We start from the raw sequence: 16924 nt of genomic DNA on the forward strand, positions 1-16924 counted from the left end.
AAGATCCCCAGATTTTCCCCATGGTTCTCTTCTGTGAAAACTAAACATTTTAGAGCCAGTTATTTGACCAAATGAATGCCAGTCTCACTAAGAAATGCTTTTATGGAACTACGTTTCCAAGTCATGTCAACTGCAGTACTAGATGGACACTACAAAAAGGTGCCAGGACATTGTTCATTATATGTTAATTTGTCCTCTGTACAGGCACCCAAGAGAGATTCTTGAAACCTTTGTGGGCTCAGGGAAGTGGGAATGCCCTTGTACAATCAGTACAATTCCTCCTGAGAGATACTAATGGCTACATGACATACAAAGTGGCTCTTTATTAGAAAGAAAGAACTAGATAAAATTGCTACAAATTGTTTGGGAGATTCAGAGTCTTAAACTGATCTCACTGATGGTAACTCTGAAATTCTTTTATATTATTGGTTGCAACAGCAATTTGTTCTCTGTATACTTCTACATACCTCTATGTTTTTACATTTTTAATGTATTTGTCCTGGCCTTTGGCTAGTACAATAAATTGAATTGACTACCAGAGCTTTGTTCTCCCCCCACCCCCCATGAGTTGCAGAAGCAATCATTGCACAAAGGCCTATGCTTTTGCAGAAAGCGCCTTCTTTTCATGTTCTGTGCTGTCCTGTGAGGGCAAAGTGCTATATTGCCTCTTTACTGGACCACCTTCCATTCAGTGAGCTCAAAAGCCATACAGCACAGCCCCTTATCAGACAAAATGTCATCTGAGTTGTGTTTGGCACATGGAGAGGTTATATTCAGCTGCTGTTATGCAGTGATTAGTAGTTGAGATCCGCCACATCCAGAGAGTTCTCATGCTGGTGTGGGTGTGGCCAGAGAAGGGGGCAGCTTGGGAATTTCAGTTTTGACACCTTCCATTGTATCCTGTGGGATTTGTTTTCCTCCCACCAGCCCTTTTGGTAGCATAGATTCCACTGTGTGGCAAGGGTGTGGCTGGCATCTGAAACCAATTTGGACAAGGCAGAACTGTGTTCTCCTCTTGCAGTTCTCATTCTCCACATACACCACACCCCATTTGGAGGCTTTCTGCCCAGTGAATTACCAGCAGGGTTTCCACCAGTGTGAGCCTCTCTCTGCTGGGGGGTGGGCCAGACCAGTAACAACTCTTTCAGACCCTGCCCAGTTAATAGATCTGGTGGTTTGGATTACTCTGCCTAATACTATAGGTCTTTGCAGAATTTGCAGTAGGAAATGTAAGATTTACATGGACAGAATGACTATGTCTATCTAGCTGTATATGGATATTATTATTATTATTGTTATTATTGTTACTATATTCATTTATATCCCACCTTTTTTCCAGAACTGAAGGCGGCTTACAAAAATTTAAACAAATACAAAATTAAAAACATATAAATAAAACATTCAGAAGTTAATTAAAATATAATTAAAACCAATCAAAACATGCCAATTAAAAATACAAAACTCAGTAAGAACAGCACCCTATTTAATAGCCCTTGCAGTCAGTTCCCAGAACCCTATTGGAACAGGAAAATCTTTGCCTGCTGATGGAAGGACAGCAGGGAAGGAGCCGGTCTAACTTCCATAAGAAAGTAGTTCCAGAGCCTAATACAGGCATACCCTGCTTAACGTCGCTTCACTTAACGTCGCCTTGCTATAACGTACATGCTCCATATGCCTGTATTTCTCCAGAAACACAGCTAGCAAACCACTTACAGGGTTAGGGTTAGGGAGAGGTGCGGCAGTGCAGCAGCAGAGGCTTTAGCATGGGGCTTTGAGGCTCCGCATGAAGGAGAGGGAAAAAAAGTTTTAAAAGGTAGTGCTTCACTTTAAGGACATTTTCGCTCTGGTCCCATTGAGTACGTTAATGCGAGGTATTACAGTATTTCTTCTATTGAATTGCACAAGTTTATTAGTAATATTTGCACTGAACATGAAATGCCTATACAGTACTATTCAGTTCAATTTACCAAGCCTGTCCTGGGACTGGGAAGAAATCAGCAGTGGCCAGATTTATGTTGGCTCTGTAGAGACCCCTGGATCCTTCAAACTAGACTAACTGCAGGCCTCTACACAGCTTTCCAGGTCCTTCCTTCCTCCCAGCTGCAGGATGTCGCCCTAAAATGTGGTGTGGGACTTAACAAGACAATTCTGATATATCATGTCTGCGAATTGCAGCAAATTTGTGGGCTGGGGTGCAGAGCTGCACACCTGCATTTTACATCACTCATTTGGAAGGACTAGAATGTGCCTATAGTTTGTAGTAATCAGCATTTTTTTTGGAGTAGTATGGTATTTGCCTGTTAAAATGAGCAATATAGTGTTTCTGTTATCGCTTTCGTTAACAATTGAAATCCTGTATAAATTGGAATCATGATTATGAGTTAAGATGCTTTTGTATCACTATAATAAAGCTAATAAAATTATTTGTAAAATCTTCAGTTTTTTTATTTTCCTCTGCTTAATTTATATAATTCTTGTGAAATAAAGATCTTGAATAAATGGGAAAGTGGTTTCTCTGTTTGGTAGGGGTTTTTTTGCCTTTTGAAGACTTTTTAGTTTCACAGGAGACTTGTGGCAGTAGCAGGACGGGGGAGAAATGGAACAGGCAAGATTTTTGCTCTGCGCACCATAGTTTGGCTTAGCATTACATGCAAACCAGGCCATGATATCTTAATTCTGTGCATTACCTGCCTCTGTCTCCCAGTTGTTTTAAGAATCACTCTGAAGTAATATTGGGTACGATTCAGCCAAAATTAAGAATTTTAGTTTCATTGATTTCAATAGGTGATGTAGCTTATGATTAAAATCTCTCCCATTGAAGTGAGTGCAATTAACTTTGACTGGATAGTACACTGTTTGTCCTTCTACATGAATAGCAAATGGCTAAACCTTATGGCTAACCCTTGAGAAATAACTGCTGAAATATTCAAGAAGTATTTTATTTCATTGTGTTTTTGAAACTATCATTTTGTTCATTTTACAGTGTAATCCCGTACATGTCTTCTCAGAAGCAAGTCCCATTGATTTTAATGGGTCTTGCTGCCAGATACATATATATAGGATTGTAGCCTTAAATAACTTTGGATACCTGCTTATTTAGAGTTATGGGGGTCAATGGATTGTCAGGATATAATCAAAGAACTGCTAGCCAAAACTGTTTCAAGTGCAGCCTTCTTAAGTTTTTCCCTTATAGAATAAACTGTTTGCTGCAATTAGAGAAATAAACCCTTAAGGACATCTCGCAGTACAAAAACACTTTAATCCCAGAGGGTTCCTATCAGGTCTGGTTAAAAACATGTAAGCCTCTTGTGTATTCTAGATCAGGCTATTCAACTCAATCTGGATCCATTTTTCCAGCTTCTAGAATATCTGTCCTTATTTCTGAATTTTAATGTTTATTTTGGAGTGTTTTCAACAGAGATGGTAATCTGGGATTTTTTTTTAAGCTTCCATTTACTAAGGACCCTTGAGGAGTTGGCTTCTTATAAAATTAAAAGCCGCCCCAGAATTTGACTGTTTCAGTAAGGGGGTGTAACCCTGTGCATATAATTTTCATGATGACTTAAATCTTACCCCACCACACATATACAGGTGCTATTCTTTGTAGGCTAAAGTTGGTATAGAGGGAATTTTTCAAGTGATTTCTATATACAGTTAGCACACTTTACATGACCAAGCTGCTTAATTTTGTAAAATATTTAAACACCCTTTCTTGATCTCTTCTTCATTGCTTTTAACATCTTCTATTAGTTAAATTGTGTACAAAAATTTCCCATCAGGAAAATGGAGTGCAAGCTGAGGGCTCTCCGGGCAGCACAAAAGAAGAGGTGAGTTTCCCTGAAACTAGAATTTATTTTGATAAAAGATAGAGGGAAAATTTCTTATGGACCCTTTTTAAAACTAGCTAAATCAGGAAATAAGTATTTGAAGATCACATCAGTGCAAATTCTTTCCCCAAATTACTATTATAATCTCCCCCCCCCTTTTTTTTTTTTAAAGTGCTGGTCACTGGCTCTGTGTTTTCTGCATGAATTTGTACTTTTATGAGGCTCCTTCATAATCAGAGTTTGCTAATCGGCTTCAAACCCAAGTTTCAGATTCTGGTAAAGAATGTTTATTATTTATTTATGAAATTTATAGCCCGTCCTTCCAGTAGAGCCCACAGTGGCAAACAAAAACACTAAAACATCTTAAAAACAGACTTTAAAATATATTAAAACAAAAATCTTTAAAAAACATATTTTTAAAAAAGATTTAAAAATATCTTTAAAAGCAATTCCAACACAGATGCAGACTGGGATAAGGTCTCTATTTAAAAGGCTTGTTGAAAGAGGAAGGTCTTCAGAAGGCACCAAAAATAACACAAATGCTGCCTGTCTAATATTTTAGGGGAGGGAATTCCAAAATGTTGGTGCCACAACACTAAAGGTCCACTTCCTATGTTGTGTGGAACAGACCTCCTGATAAGATGGTATCTGCAGGAGGCCCTCACTGGCAGAGTGCAGTGTTTGACTGGGTATATAAGGGATAAGGCAGTATTTCAGATATCCTGGTCCCAAGCTGTATAGGGCTTTGTACACCAGAACTAGACCTTTGAACTTGGCCTGGTGGCTAATGGGCAGCCAGTGCAATTATTTCAGCAGCGGGGTGACATGTTGGCGATACCCTGCCCCAGTGAGCAGTCTCGCCACTGCATTTTGCACCAGCTGCAGCTTCTGGACCAACCTCAAGGGCAGCCCCACATAGAGCGCATTAAAGTAATCCAGCCTGGAGGTTACCAGTGCGTGAACAACTGTGATGAGACTATCCCTGTCCAAAAATGGCCACAGCTGTCTTACCAGCCAAAGCTGATAAAAGGCACTCCTAGCTACTGAAGTCACTTGGACCTCTAGCAACAAAGATGGATCCAGGAGCACCCCCAGACTAAAAACCTGGAGTATGACCCCATCCAAAGCAGGCAACTGACCAATTATCCAAACTCAGGAGCCACCAACCCACAGCACCTCCGTCTTGCTAGGATTCAGACTTAGTTTATTGGCCCTCATCCAGCCAAAATTCAGATAGCATCAGCTGTGTGTATATATAATAACTGGGATCACAGCAGTTTTGGAGAGGGAGTTTAACCCATTCCGCCTTTGATTTGATCCTGAAGGAAATCCCTCCGGTATTTGCTGTGGGAAGTAAGGAGGGAATCCCAAATTGATACCAGTGTGGGATTTCTGTCCAAACCTGCACATAAAATTCAAATATGCATATAATATAATGTGTAGGTTGACCTTCACATATTAAGATAAAGCTCACATTTTTGAGCCTTCAAATGATGCTTAGTCAAAATTTGAATAAATGCAGGGGATGCAGACACAACACTGTAGATCTGAGCTTGCACATGCACTCCTCCCAAACTCTTTTCCTTTTAATGTGCATTTTTCAAAACCTACATATTAAAAATACATTTAATGTTATATAAAGATTTAACAGGAACCGAACAGCCATAGTCTCCTTTTAAAAGTAACACTAAGGGCCAATATACCTGTTACGTAGCAGCTAATTTGGACTGGGGTTGTTATGGTACAATGGAAAACGGTCTAAATCCTGATCCACCCCACTCTGGTCACATAGCTCTGAGTTCTAGTCACCACATGTCAAGCCTTTTTATGCCTCAGAAACTTGACAACTCAGATTTATTCTAGTGGCAGTGCCTCAAAAACAGGATCCTCATACATCACTACCTCCATCTACAGCTTGCTACTAGGAGTATTATTTTGTTTTAGCTGTTCATTCTGCTTTAATCATGTATAATTATGTCCACTACTGAATCAGGTTTTCTTTTTACACAGATAAAGCTTCCTGCTATAACACCAAGATATCCACACAGAATACAACAACCTATCTCAGCTAAAGAATTCCATGGAGGAAACAGGCTTTACTTCCCTCCAATGTTAGCAAAATATAGCTACTATGTTTAAATCCAGACCTTACTAATGAATGTGCAAGTACTCAACTCACCAGTGTAAAGATATGCATAATGTTATGTTACCTTTTGCTGCAGTTCAGTTTACTGTATGAAATATTCTGTTGCACCATCATGATTTACTGTATATCTTAACAATAAGCATTTCACTAAAATTATAATAGCAATCATAAAGTCAGTATTTCTGATGCAGCATGTGCACTTTTGTGTACATTTGTGTACACATTATTTGTGTATCATATGTACACTGTTTATTTGTCAGTGTCTCAGACGAGGAGTCTTGCTGAAAGTCGCATTACATGACTAATAATAATCGGGAACAGTTGAAAATGGAGGCCAGAGTATACCTGGCTTTGTTTTGGGAGCATATCATTTGGGACTGCTGCAAGTTTTATGGCTTTGGGTCATAATTTTCTTGTCTTAGTCATTTATATTTACTACTACTTTATGTCCCGGGCCTTTTGGCCACATGCCAGAATGCTTTTGATACAAAAGAGAATTAAAGAAAAAAACTTTCTTTTAGAAATTCCCACTCGAAACCCTTGGACCCATCTAACATAGTTCTTTGGCTCTCTTTCTCTGTATGTGTGCATTGGGATGCTCTGATGATCATCAGGTTCCCAGTGCATGTATTTGTTGTTAACACTAATGGAAAATTTCAATAAATTACTGTAAGAAACTGTTGGAAAATATTGGAGCCGGGCATAACTAATATTAACCATTTTGACTGGTAGCGTTCTTCTAAAAACGTTGAAGACTTTTGTTTGCACATTAAAGAATTTGTTAGCTTAACAATACAAGGAAAAAAGATGGGTACTAGTTTTGATATAAGGCTTATTTCTTCTTTGATGTTCCTGTATAGGCCTGCTCATAAAAAAAATGAACCTGTAAACTTCAGCAAATTGATCAGCAGCGGTTATGGGGATGAGTGGCTTCAGCAGCGTGATGAATGGGAGAAAAAGAATTCCCAACCTAATGGTAATGTTTTAGACCTTTTTTTTAAAAGGATGTAGTATTTATTGACCTATGTAATGTATGTAGACCTATGCAAATTTGTGTCTTATACCCATAAAACATTCCAGTAGATCGAGGGCCTTCTAATATGTGACTGAGTTGTTAGGATAGCAGGCAATAGGAATCCCTGTGATGCTAATGAGCGTCTGTTTTCTCCTCGCCTTTAGTGCACTTTTCCTGCTTTTGTCTTATTTTCTAGTAGTCCTTGGAATCTCTGTATTTCATCTTTTTTCCTAGCAACCAGGATGCCTCTTTCCTGTGGTGGATTTGTCTGAGACCAGATACTCCTTATTTTCTGCAAATGCTACTCCACAATAAGTGCAGGTGGCTATTAAATGGTAGGGATTGGTGAGAATTTTGATTCAGTTCACATTTCAAGCAGAATTTATCAAATTTGCACTTTCTGTAACAATATGAGAACTGAAACACAGCAGTCCTTCGAAATTCTTATTTATTAGAATGTTGGGATGCAGTTCGCCAACTAAACAATATTTACAAAAATGCATATATTAGGGGAAAGTATGCATAAAAATGAGTATGAGTGAAAATAACATACAAAAGCACGAAGTGATGAGAAATGGCTTGCAACAATGTGTACCTTTGTCAAAACTGCCTACAAAAATCTGTTTATTTGGAGAAACTCACACTAAAATGGTGGAGAATTTTCATGAAGATTTTTTAAAAAAAAAAAAATTGCAGATTGCCGCAGGAATGTAGAGGACTGAATTTAACATTAGAAAAGTGAGAAACTGAGAAAACCAAAATTGACAGATCTTTCTATTCCTACCAAATGGCAAATGCAAAATATGAAAACTGCAAGGAAGTTTAGGCGTGTCTCCTGCTGTGCAAGCAGTGATGTCCAGGCACTCATTATGATTCACTATATAGTTAACTTACAATAAAATGGTACACATGTCTACTTCAGAAGTCTCTTTGTGTTTAATGGGGCTTATTCCCAGGTAAGTTGGTACAGGATGGCAGCCTAGGCTTTGGTTTAAGATTGGCTTTGGGAAAACAGGGTTCCTGTGCCTTCACCAGCTATATCTTCACAATCAGGACCAGCAGAACATATCTGACTTCCCATGGTAAACATGAGGCTGTTCCAGGGTTGGGGGGAGAGAAGCACCAATGTCTGTATTCTCTCTAATGTTGTGTTATGCCATGCTGCCACCACCCCAGCAGCCTGGCAGTGTGTTACACCACACAACCATGGCTGCCATTTTGTGACTGGTACCCTCAGCACTCTGTCAGCATTTGAAATGTGCCTAGTGGTCCAAAAGTTGGTGACTCCTGCAGTAGGTATCTGGAAATTGGGCTTCAGTTCATAGCCTTTTCATTCACTGTGCTCCCTACAAACCCTATGCATTGTTCCTTTGGGGTAAGGGGTTGGGATTTTATATCTTCAGAACTTAATCTGCACTCATTCTAAAATATTTGTGGGACATAAACCTTAATACATGTGTATGTAAGTTCTATAAACTTCAATGGAAATTGCTTCCAAGGACGCATGCATTGTCTAGTCTGACATCATGACAAAGGAAATCATCATTGCACGTACCAAATCATAGCAACACTTAAAGATGTAGCTACAATGTGATACAGACATTGGTGATACAGATACCAAGAAGACAATCATATTTCTTTAAATGTGTTATTTTGGAAAAGATTTGCCTTCTAATAAGAGAATAGTCTTTACTGAACTAAGCTTGGGCAAATACCCTATTGCATTCAAAAGCTTCTGGACTCCTTTATAGCTCATTGTCCCCTAACAAATAGTTTGCAAAACCATTAAACCGTTGAGGCTGACTCGATTACCCAAATGCATATTGAGTATAGAATTGCTTCTCTATTTCTTGCAGATTCTCTTCCTCCTCAAAGTGAGTATCAGAAGAAAATAGAAAAGAGGCAGAAAGCTAGGAAACATACATTGTCATACAAAAGAAAACCTAGATCTCAATCTGGACTTGAAATGGGGGCCCAGCCTAAGAAGCCATTCTTCAACCTCAGAACGTACGCCACCCAAGACAATATCCTACCAGCCCATTTCTGCCTTAACAGATATAAGAATCACTCCTTTGCAAATACATATAGTCTCTTTAACTTTCAAGATAATTTAACAAAGAAGGAAAGTAACTTTTTAACCTAAAGCTTTTTACAAATGCTTATGAGTTACTACTTCTAACTTATGAATTAATAGGCAAAATCTATTAACTAGTAAGGAGTTATGATTCATATTCTCTATTAAAGTCATTCATTGTTATCTACAGGCAGATATCTCCATATGTGTTCGGGTGGTTGTGATATTGTAATAAATTACAATAACCAGCCCCTTCCCCTCCCTCCAAAAACACCTCTTACTTCCTTCAAGTTCAAAATGGTCTTTGTAAATTGGTATAAGGAGGCCTAGAAGAGGCTTTTCTCAATTATTGTTCCAAATTATATCCCATTTGTTGTATGTTTTGCTTTGAAATGCTGTAACAAAGTGAAATGCCAATGAAACCATGATAAAATAGACATACATTCTACGTAATGGCCCCAATCCTGAGAAGGAAGTCAGCATATGCAGTGGATCTTACTTTTCTCTTTCTTTTTGCACTATATCACAAGCTCACATTGTATTGTGGGTGCTGCAGTTTGGAGAAACAAAATGAAAGTCCTACAACATCCACTGATCTACCACTTGTGTATCTCTGGATTGAGGTCATTATACAGAAGGCTGCAAACTCAAGAATCGAGACTTTATATAAGACACACATAGGGTTAGATGGTGTATCTAATTCAGCTGTGTCCATTTAGATAGGACTTACCACATCCAAAATAATTTTAGAACTTAAATTCCACATTTCAGAAGCTCACCTATAGGAAGGTAAGGTTATATCTGAGTTGCATGTATTGTGTAGAGAATGGATCAAATGTAACAAGATATCCATAGTGATCTCCAGATGGGCTGTTTGTGCTGTGTTGGAGAAGGTAAGAAGAGGAAAAAAGAATTTAGTCAAGCTGATTGGACGGTGGGAATTTTTCTTATAAAGGTTATTACACTTGTTCATACAGCAGAGGTCTACTGAAAGCAAAACAAAGTGGAACACCTTTAGAAAAGGCATATTTAATCCAAATTAGGAAAACGAGCTCTTCTGTGTCAGAATAACAACTCTGTTATGGCCCTCAGTTAAGGAATCTGATATTTTTATTACATAACAGCTATCCTTTAAAAAGATATTCTACCATCCTATACACAGTTTCCTGTGAGTAAACCCTATTCAACCCAGTGGGTCTTACTTCTGAACAGGTTTGCACTATAATGCTCCACGAAAAAGAGGCTCAGCTGAAAACTATAGGATTTATTTCCAAGTAAACATGCATATGATTATATTGCGTAGCTGGAATCACATGCACATTTACCTAGGACTAAACCCTACTGTAACTTTGTTTTAAATAATTCATCGGCTTCTGGTTGTGAATATGGGATCTAGTGTACTAGATAGGCTAATGTATCCAACAGTAACAGCTAAATTGGTAGGTTTTTAACAACCTGGTTAAATATATGGAATTTACTAAGCTAGGGCTATATTTTCATAAGTTTAAAGGAAAAATGGGAGTCAGGAATGTAATAGAATGTTGAGGATATAATTATTTAAAAAAAAAACTTCGATACCACTTTGTAGAACAACCACCTCACAAACAATAAGACCTCCATTACATTTAAACAATAAAATGGACTAAAACAAGCCCCCATTATCCAACACTAGGTATGGGATCTGTTGGCCAGTGTTAGTTCAAAAGCATTCCTTCCACTTAACAGGCAAGTTCATTCTTTGTCTGCTAGTTGTTGCTTTCACGGATCTATTTTTTCCCTCACAAAAAATATTGAAATTGTTATCACTATTTTGAAAGGAAATATTAATAAAATTATCATTCTTAATATTTTTATTTTACAGGCGTGTTGATTTTTTTTAAAATTGATTTTTGAAAAGCACAGGAAATCACTTCATAAAAATCAATCTACAATGATAGAGAATAAGTGAATTAATGGGAAATTCGATACCAACTCCGAATTGGGTGGAATTCTAGCACATTCCTATCCAGTACTCCAATTCAAACTCCAAAGATCTTTCTAAACAGATATGTCTTCAAAGCTTGTTTAAAGGCAATTAGAGAGGGTACCTATCTAACTTGCCCCAGGATTCAGTTCCATAAGTAAGGGGCCACCACAGAGAAGGCCCCGTTTCTTAGATCTGCCGCCTAATCGATTTTACAAGTGGGCGTCTCAACAGGGCCTCTGACACAGAACTCAGCTTATAGATAAGTTGGTACTGGTGCAGGCAGTCCCTAAGGTAACCCAGGGATGGCTAACCTTTTTCAGAATAAGGACCGTATTAACTTATGGTCAAGTGGATGTGATGAGAAATGCAGTTCTCAAAGCTGCCTCCTAAAAGGCTTTCCCACCAGCTATTCCATGTTAAAGCGTTTTTAAAATACATTATTAAATACCATTAAATTAAAACATTGAAAGACAAATTTGGGGGGGCTCTTGGGAGGGGTCTCAAAAACCTTTTGGCATTGCAGCAGGATCAGTAAAATTCTTTAAAATATAAATATTTAAATTAAAAATTGGCAAATTGAGGATATTGGGTAGGTCACCAAAAAAGTCCCAGTAATTTTTTTAAAAATTTGAATAATTGGGGGGGGGGGCTTGAATCACAAAAAACTATTTGGAACCAGCTGCAGGCCATGGGTTAGCCAGCCATGTTTAAATGTTATCACTAGCACTTTGATTTGGGCTGGAAACATAATGGCACCAAAGTAGCTGGCACAGTATTGATGCAACATGTCTGATTGCTTGGCGTTCTACAGGTGAGGTCCATTGTGCACAACATAGGAAGCAGACCTTTAATGCTGTGGCATCTATGGTTTAGAATTCACTCCCCTTAAATATTAGACAGGTGCCATCAGTTATCTTTTTGGTACCTACTGAAGACTTTCCACTTTCAACAAACCTTTTGCATAGAGACCTTATTCCAGTCTGTGTCTGTGTTAGAAATGCTTTTTAAGATGTTTTTAAAGTTTTTTTTAGAGTTTTGTCCCTTGTTTGCTACCCTGGACTCCTCCTGGGAGGAAGGATAGGATAGAAACTCAATTAATAATAGCTGGGCAATCGCATTCTGTACCAGCTGTAGTCCTATGTAAAGCACATAGCAATAGTTTGCCCTGGAAGTTGCCAGTGCATGAAAAACAATAGAAAGTCCAGCCTCTTCAGATAGGATTACAGCTGGCATATCAACTAAAGCTGGTAAAAGGCTCTGCTGGCTAGTACAGCCATGGCTTTTCCAGTTAGTGTAGAGTCCAGAAGCTGCACACTTGACCCTTCTGGAAAAGTGCAACCCTGTGAAGGACTGGCTGAATTCCACTATCTGAAGCTGTTGTTTTCTCACCCACAGCACTTACATCTTATTTCTGTTTTTGTGTATCTTATTTCTTTTATTTCTTTCCATTTATGAATCTCTACCTGTGAAACATCTTGAAGTGATTGCTAAAAGCATCAACAATAACAATTTCATGTATAAGAACAATCTTAAACCCAATACAGAGTGGGATAAAAATCTCCACATACAAGGCTAGTGGGAAAAAGGAAAGTCTTCAATAGGTGCTAGAACATCAATGGAGACTGCACTTGTCTGATATGTAGCAGCAGGGAGAACCAAAGGGTAGGGGCTACCACACTAAAGGCCCAATACCTACACCTTATGGACAGACCTCCTGATGAGATGGTATCTGCAGGATACCCTCCCCTGCACAGCCCAGTGATCAGTGGGCTCATAAGAGACAGCCAAATGGAAAAGTGAGGTAGAGCTGCGTGTCATTTGCATACTGATGACACTTTAGTCAAAATGTCCATATGACTTCTAGCAGTTTCATGTCGATGTTGAGTAGCATGGAGGACAAGATGGAACTATGTGGCACCCCATAGACCAATGGCCAGAGGGTAGAACAGAAGTTTCCCAGCATCTGGACCTGATTCTCCAGGAAGAATCGGAGCCGCTATAGCACTATACCTCCAAGTTCTAATCAAGATAACCAGTCCAGAAGGATATCATAGTTGGTATCGAAAAACCATGAAGAAGTCCAGGAAAACTAATAGGGTTTCACTTCCCTGTTCCATTCTCCAGTAGCCAATGCTATCTCTGTCCCAAAACTGGGCCTGAAGCCTGACTGGAAAGGATTCATATCATCCAACACTGGAACTGTCCAGCCACCACTTGTTCTATCATTTTGCCCAACACATAAAAATACGTATTTACTCATTTCAGTTTCCCATCCTAAGAACCTTGGGCACATAACAGTTTAAAACAGAACACAATAAAAAAGGCAAAAAAATGAATTCATATTACCAAAATATTAAATTATATAAAAACAAATTTCCCACAACTCCAGCCAATGAAAGCCAGCCCAAACCAGAAAATCTAAAAAAAAAAGGAAAATATTTAGACACGGGCTTTGATCAATCTATTAGGGAAGAGAGTTTGAAAGTTGTGGAGCATCTGCCGAAAGTTACCTTGTTAGTGTGTTGTTCTATTAGAATTTGGGTGCATGTGTAAGTATGATCAGGAGAACACTCTTGGTTAGGGTACGATGGAACAGAAAAGGACAGCCCTATGTGGACCACTTTACAACCATTTAGACTCAAAATTATGAAGGCATGCATGAATGATTTCTGGGCCTTGATCAGATGAAGAACACTCCTGACCACTGCAATCTGGATTTACCAGTACAGCTGCAATCCAGTACCACTCCAGAGCTATTCATTGTTGATTATCAGATCTAAGGCAAGGCATTGTTGACTGATAATATTCTTTGCCACAAGTAATAGTAACCATCAACAGGATCACTGAGGTAGCCTCCTACCAAATAGCCACTGACAGGCCTAATTTGCATGAATGTAGGTAAATCTGTCTATTTCAGAACAAGCTTAGCCCATTGATGTTAATGCTTCCACAGCTGATGAGTGATTAGTGATTTGAATTGCATAAAGTTTCAGATCTGATCAATGTTAGAAATGGGAACAGGAACTAGTTTGACATAGTGCCTGTTTTTAAAGGGCTTCCAAATTAAAACTCAGCTCCTTTTGTACTCTGATGTAGCTGTATTGAACTCATTGGGCAAAGGGAGGGGGCTATATATTTGCCGCCCTGGGCTCTTGCTGGGAGGAAGGACGGGATATAAATCTAATAAATAAAATGGTTAGGCACTACTGTACATGCCACCCTGGGTCCTTCTGGGAAGAAGGGCAAGATATGCATTTAAAAATAAAAAATACATCCTCTGTCACTAATGAATCTGTCAATAAAACACAACAGTTAACTGAATCAATCAACTGGAATTGAGTAATGATGTCTTAATTGACAAAACATGCTTCAAGTTCTTATTTAAAAGAAAGCAATATAATTTTAAAAAAATGTCAGTGACGCAGAGCATTTCAAACCTAGCACTGCTTTCCCTTTCCTATATTCTGTGTGTATTAACAGTACAATTGCAGCATACTTAAGGAGTTAAGTTTTCATTTGGAATTCATCGTTTTTTATCCTTACCTTCACATTGTTCCCAAGGCCATCACAAAATCACAGTGAAACATAACAATATTTATATAGTACTTTCAACTGCTAAAAATGTTTCATATGCATTCTTAGTAAGCTAGTGAGTTCATTGCTGATGTGAGCCTTCCTGGTTTACCTGTTTATGGCACAATTCAAAACCGCAGGCACTCTAGGTGGGGCTTAAAAGAGCTCGGGGCTGCTGCTACATCTGCAGATCTGCTACACACACTGTCCAGGATGGAAGATGGGGAGTAGGCAAAGAGCTGTGCAGCTTGGAGCTGGTGCATCAATCAGGCTTGATGCCATCACATGGTGGCAGGGGGTGGTTCAGGATCCAGTGGATCTCAGGCTAGTTCAGCCCCTTCCAACCTCCAGAGGTGTGAAGTGGCTGCTGATAGGGCTAGGTGGAAGGACAACACTACCTAATCCACACACCCCAAGCCCAGCGTAAAGAGGGTTTGGATTGCACCCTTAGCTGCAAGTTCAGAATCACAACAGTAAAGGTAGGCATGATATGACCCCAAAACAATATTTTATAAATATTTTTAGAATTATAGCATTCCCTCTTTTTTCTTTTACACGTTACTGTAACAGAATTGCAGTTTTCTCACCTTGCTGAGTTGGCAAAAACAGTTGTTTAGCTCCAAATACCATGTATATAATCCCAGTTAAAGTTGTTATTTCTAGTTTTATGCACTTAACAATAATACTTAACAGCTATGTAGCACATTTGAGTTCAATGTGCATAGGATATAAAAGCCCATATCAAATTAACAATATTTGTGTATTGGGCCATTGTGATCATGGCAGTTGGTAGACATGTGTTCTACAATATTTTTATTACTACATATTATAACAACGCTGTTCACACTGAACAGGAAATCAAAATAAGGAAGGAACTTCACTTTAGGTAGAAGGAAAATATCAGTTCCTGTGCTGTTTGTTCATTTCAAGTCAGTATTACAAAAGTAGACCTCACCCCTTTGTACACCTTAATCTGTTTATGTAAAGGAAACAAAGAGACAGTTATTGTCTTTGAGTGAAAAAGAATGTTCATGTTTTTGGTCATCTCTTGTTTTGCAGATTCAGAGACATCCCAGCCAGAATCAACACAAACAGACAATGAGTAAACGTTGACACGTCATAGAATTTTCACAGATTCTCACTATTTCAAAACAGCATTGAGTGCAGAAAATAAGAGTTTAGGAAGCAGCTTTCCATAGTTAAATGTTGATGTGTTGGATTATGTGACTTTAACCAGGATGTTTAAACAGCAGGACACATTCATCCCTATTGGTTTTTCTATTTGTTTCAGTAAGTTTGCAGCTGAAATGAGTTTAGTCCTGTAATCTGCTCCAGTCAGTTGTTGTTGTTTTAAATGCTGCTGCCCTTAAATTCCTCAGTTGGTATCTTAATATGCTTTCTGCTTCTGATGCCAGTTATCACCAACTCCTACCAAGGTTTGCTTTGTAACCTAGTGTTTTAAAGCTATATGAGCTGCTTTAGAGTTGGTGAACAGTCGCATGCCTTCAGTCGTAGAACCTGGTTAATATATGCTTTGCTATGGTGTTGCACTACTGAAAACAGTAGTGGAACAAAACACTGAGACCAGTTTGAGTAACAACCTTTGCAATGCTGAGTCTTTATTTTTTTCTGTTTCCAAGTGTTGGATGGGGTAAGTAAAAGCCAGCTTATTGTGATGTTTTATATATTTTGAACTTGTATGTATATTGGCATTGAGATTATTATTCAGAACACTGGACTGAAATGATACTTTTCAATACCATTCTTATTTTGTTCTGATGTATACTGCACATCATATAAACTTATATAAATACTTGGATTCTATTTAAATAAACATCATAAGTGGAAACAGTTGTCCTTTTACTATTTTTTAAATACTATTTTAAATTGTCTGGCCACCTTAGCCATTGCATTTTCCATTAAAACAACAAAGGACAAAATTATCAATACAAAAATCTACTCACAATTTACATTTCACCTAAAATACAGAGCACATAAAATGAGAAGATCATATGTACAAGCAGAAATTTTTGACTTGTGTAGTGTTCCCTTATTCTTGCTGCCTGAAGAGCAAACGTTACAGTAGCTCTTGCAGTATATCTTTAAATTATAACCTAGCAAAGGGAACTCTCATCTCCTTTTGCCAAGCTCTTGTATTCTGAAAAAATAGCAAAGAATTTATGAAATAATTGTTCAGAAAATTCAGGAGAGGGATAGTGTCAGTTTTGTTCATGCTGGCCTTTGAAAAAAACTCAGAAGCAATGAGAATCTCATTGAAAAGCCTGACATGTTTATCTCTGCCCAGCTTGAGAGTTTTCTTTGA

The 16924-nt window shown here is 38.3% G+C and overlaps 1 protein-coding gene across 6 annotated transcripts in view; it reads left to right on the forward strand.

Moving 5' to 3' along the window:
• Positions 1–16453, forward strand: part of C10H7orf57 (chromosome 10 C7orf57 homolog) — a 35751-nt gene extending 19298 nt beyond the window's left edge. For 3 of the 6 annotated variants that reach the window (XM_061585803.1, XM_061585802.1, XM_061585801.1), the window contains exons 6-10: positions 3780–3827; positions 5838–5938; positions 6834–6949; positions 8845–8995; positions 15661–16453. In XM_061585803.1, the coding sequence (XP_061441787.1) occupies positions 3780–3827; positions 5838–5938; positions 6834–6949; positions 8845–8995; positions 15661–15703 (459 nt within the window). In that variant the 3' untranslated portion in view covers positions 15704–16453. The remainder of the gene's footprint in view (positions 1–3779; positions 3828–5837; positions 5939–6833; positions 6950–8844; positions 8996–15660) is intronic. The other 3 variants (XM_061585800.1, XM_061585804.1, XM_061585805.1) reach the window with 3 other exon arrangements.
• The last annotated feature ends 471 nt before the right edge of the window (positions 16454–16924 follow it).

Source organism: Rhineura floridana, chromosome 10 (genome assembly GCF_030035675.1).
Source record: "Rhineura floridana isolate rRhiFlo1 chromosome 10, rRhiFlo1.hap2, whole genome shotgun sequence".
Lineage (NCBI taxonomy): Eukaryota > Metazoa > Chordata > Lepidosauria > Squamata > Rhineuridae > Rhineura > Rhineura floridana.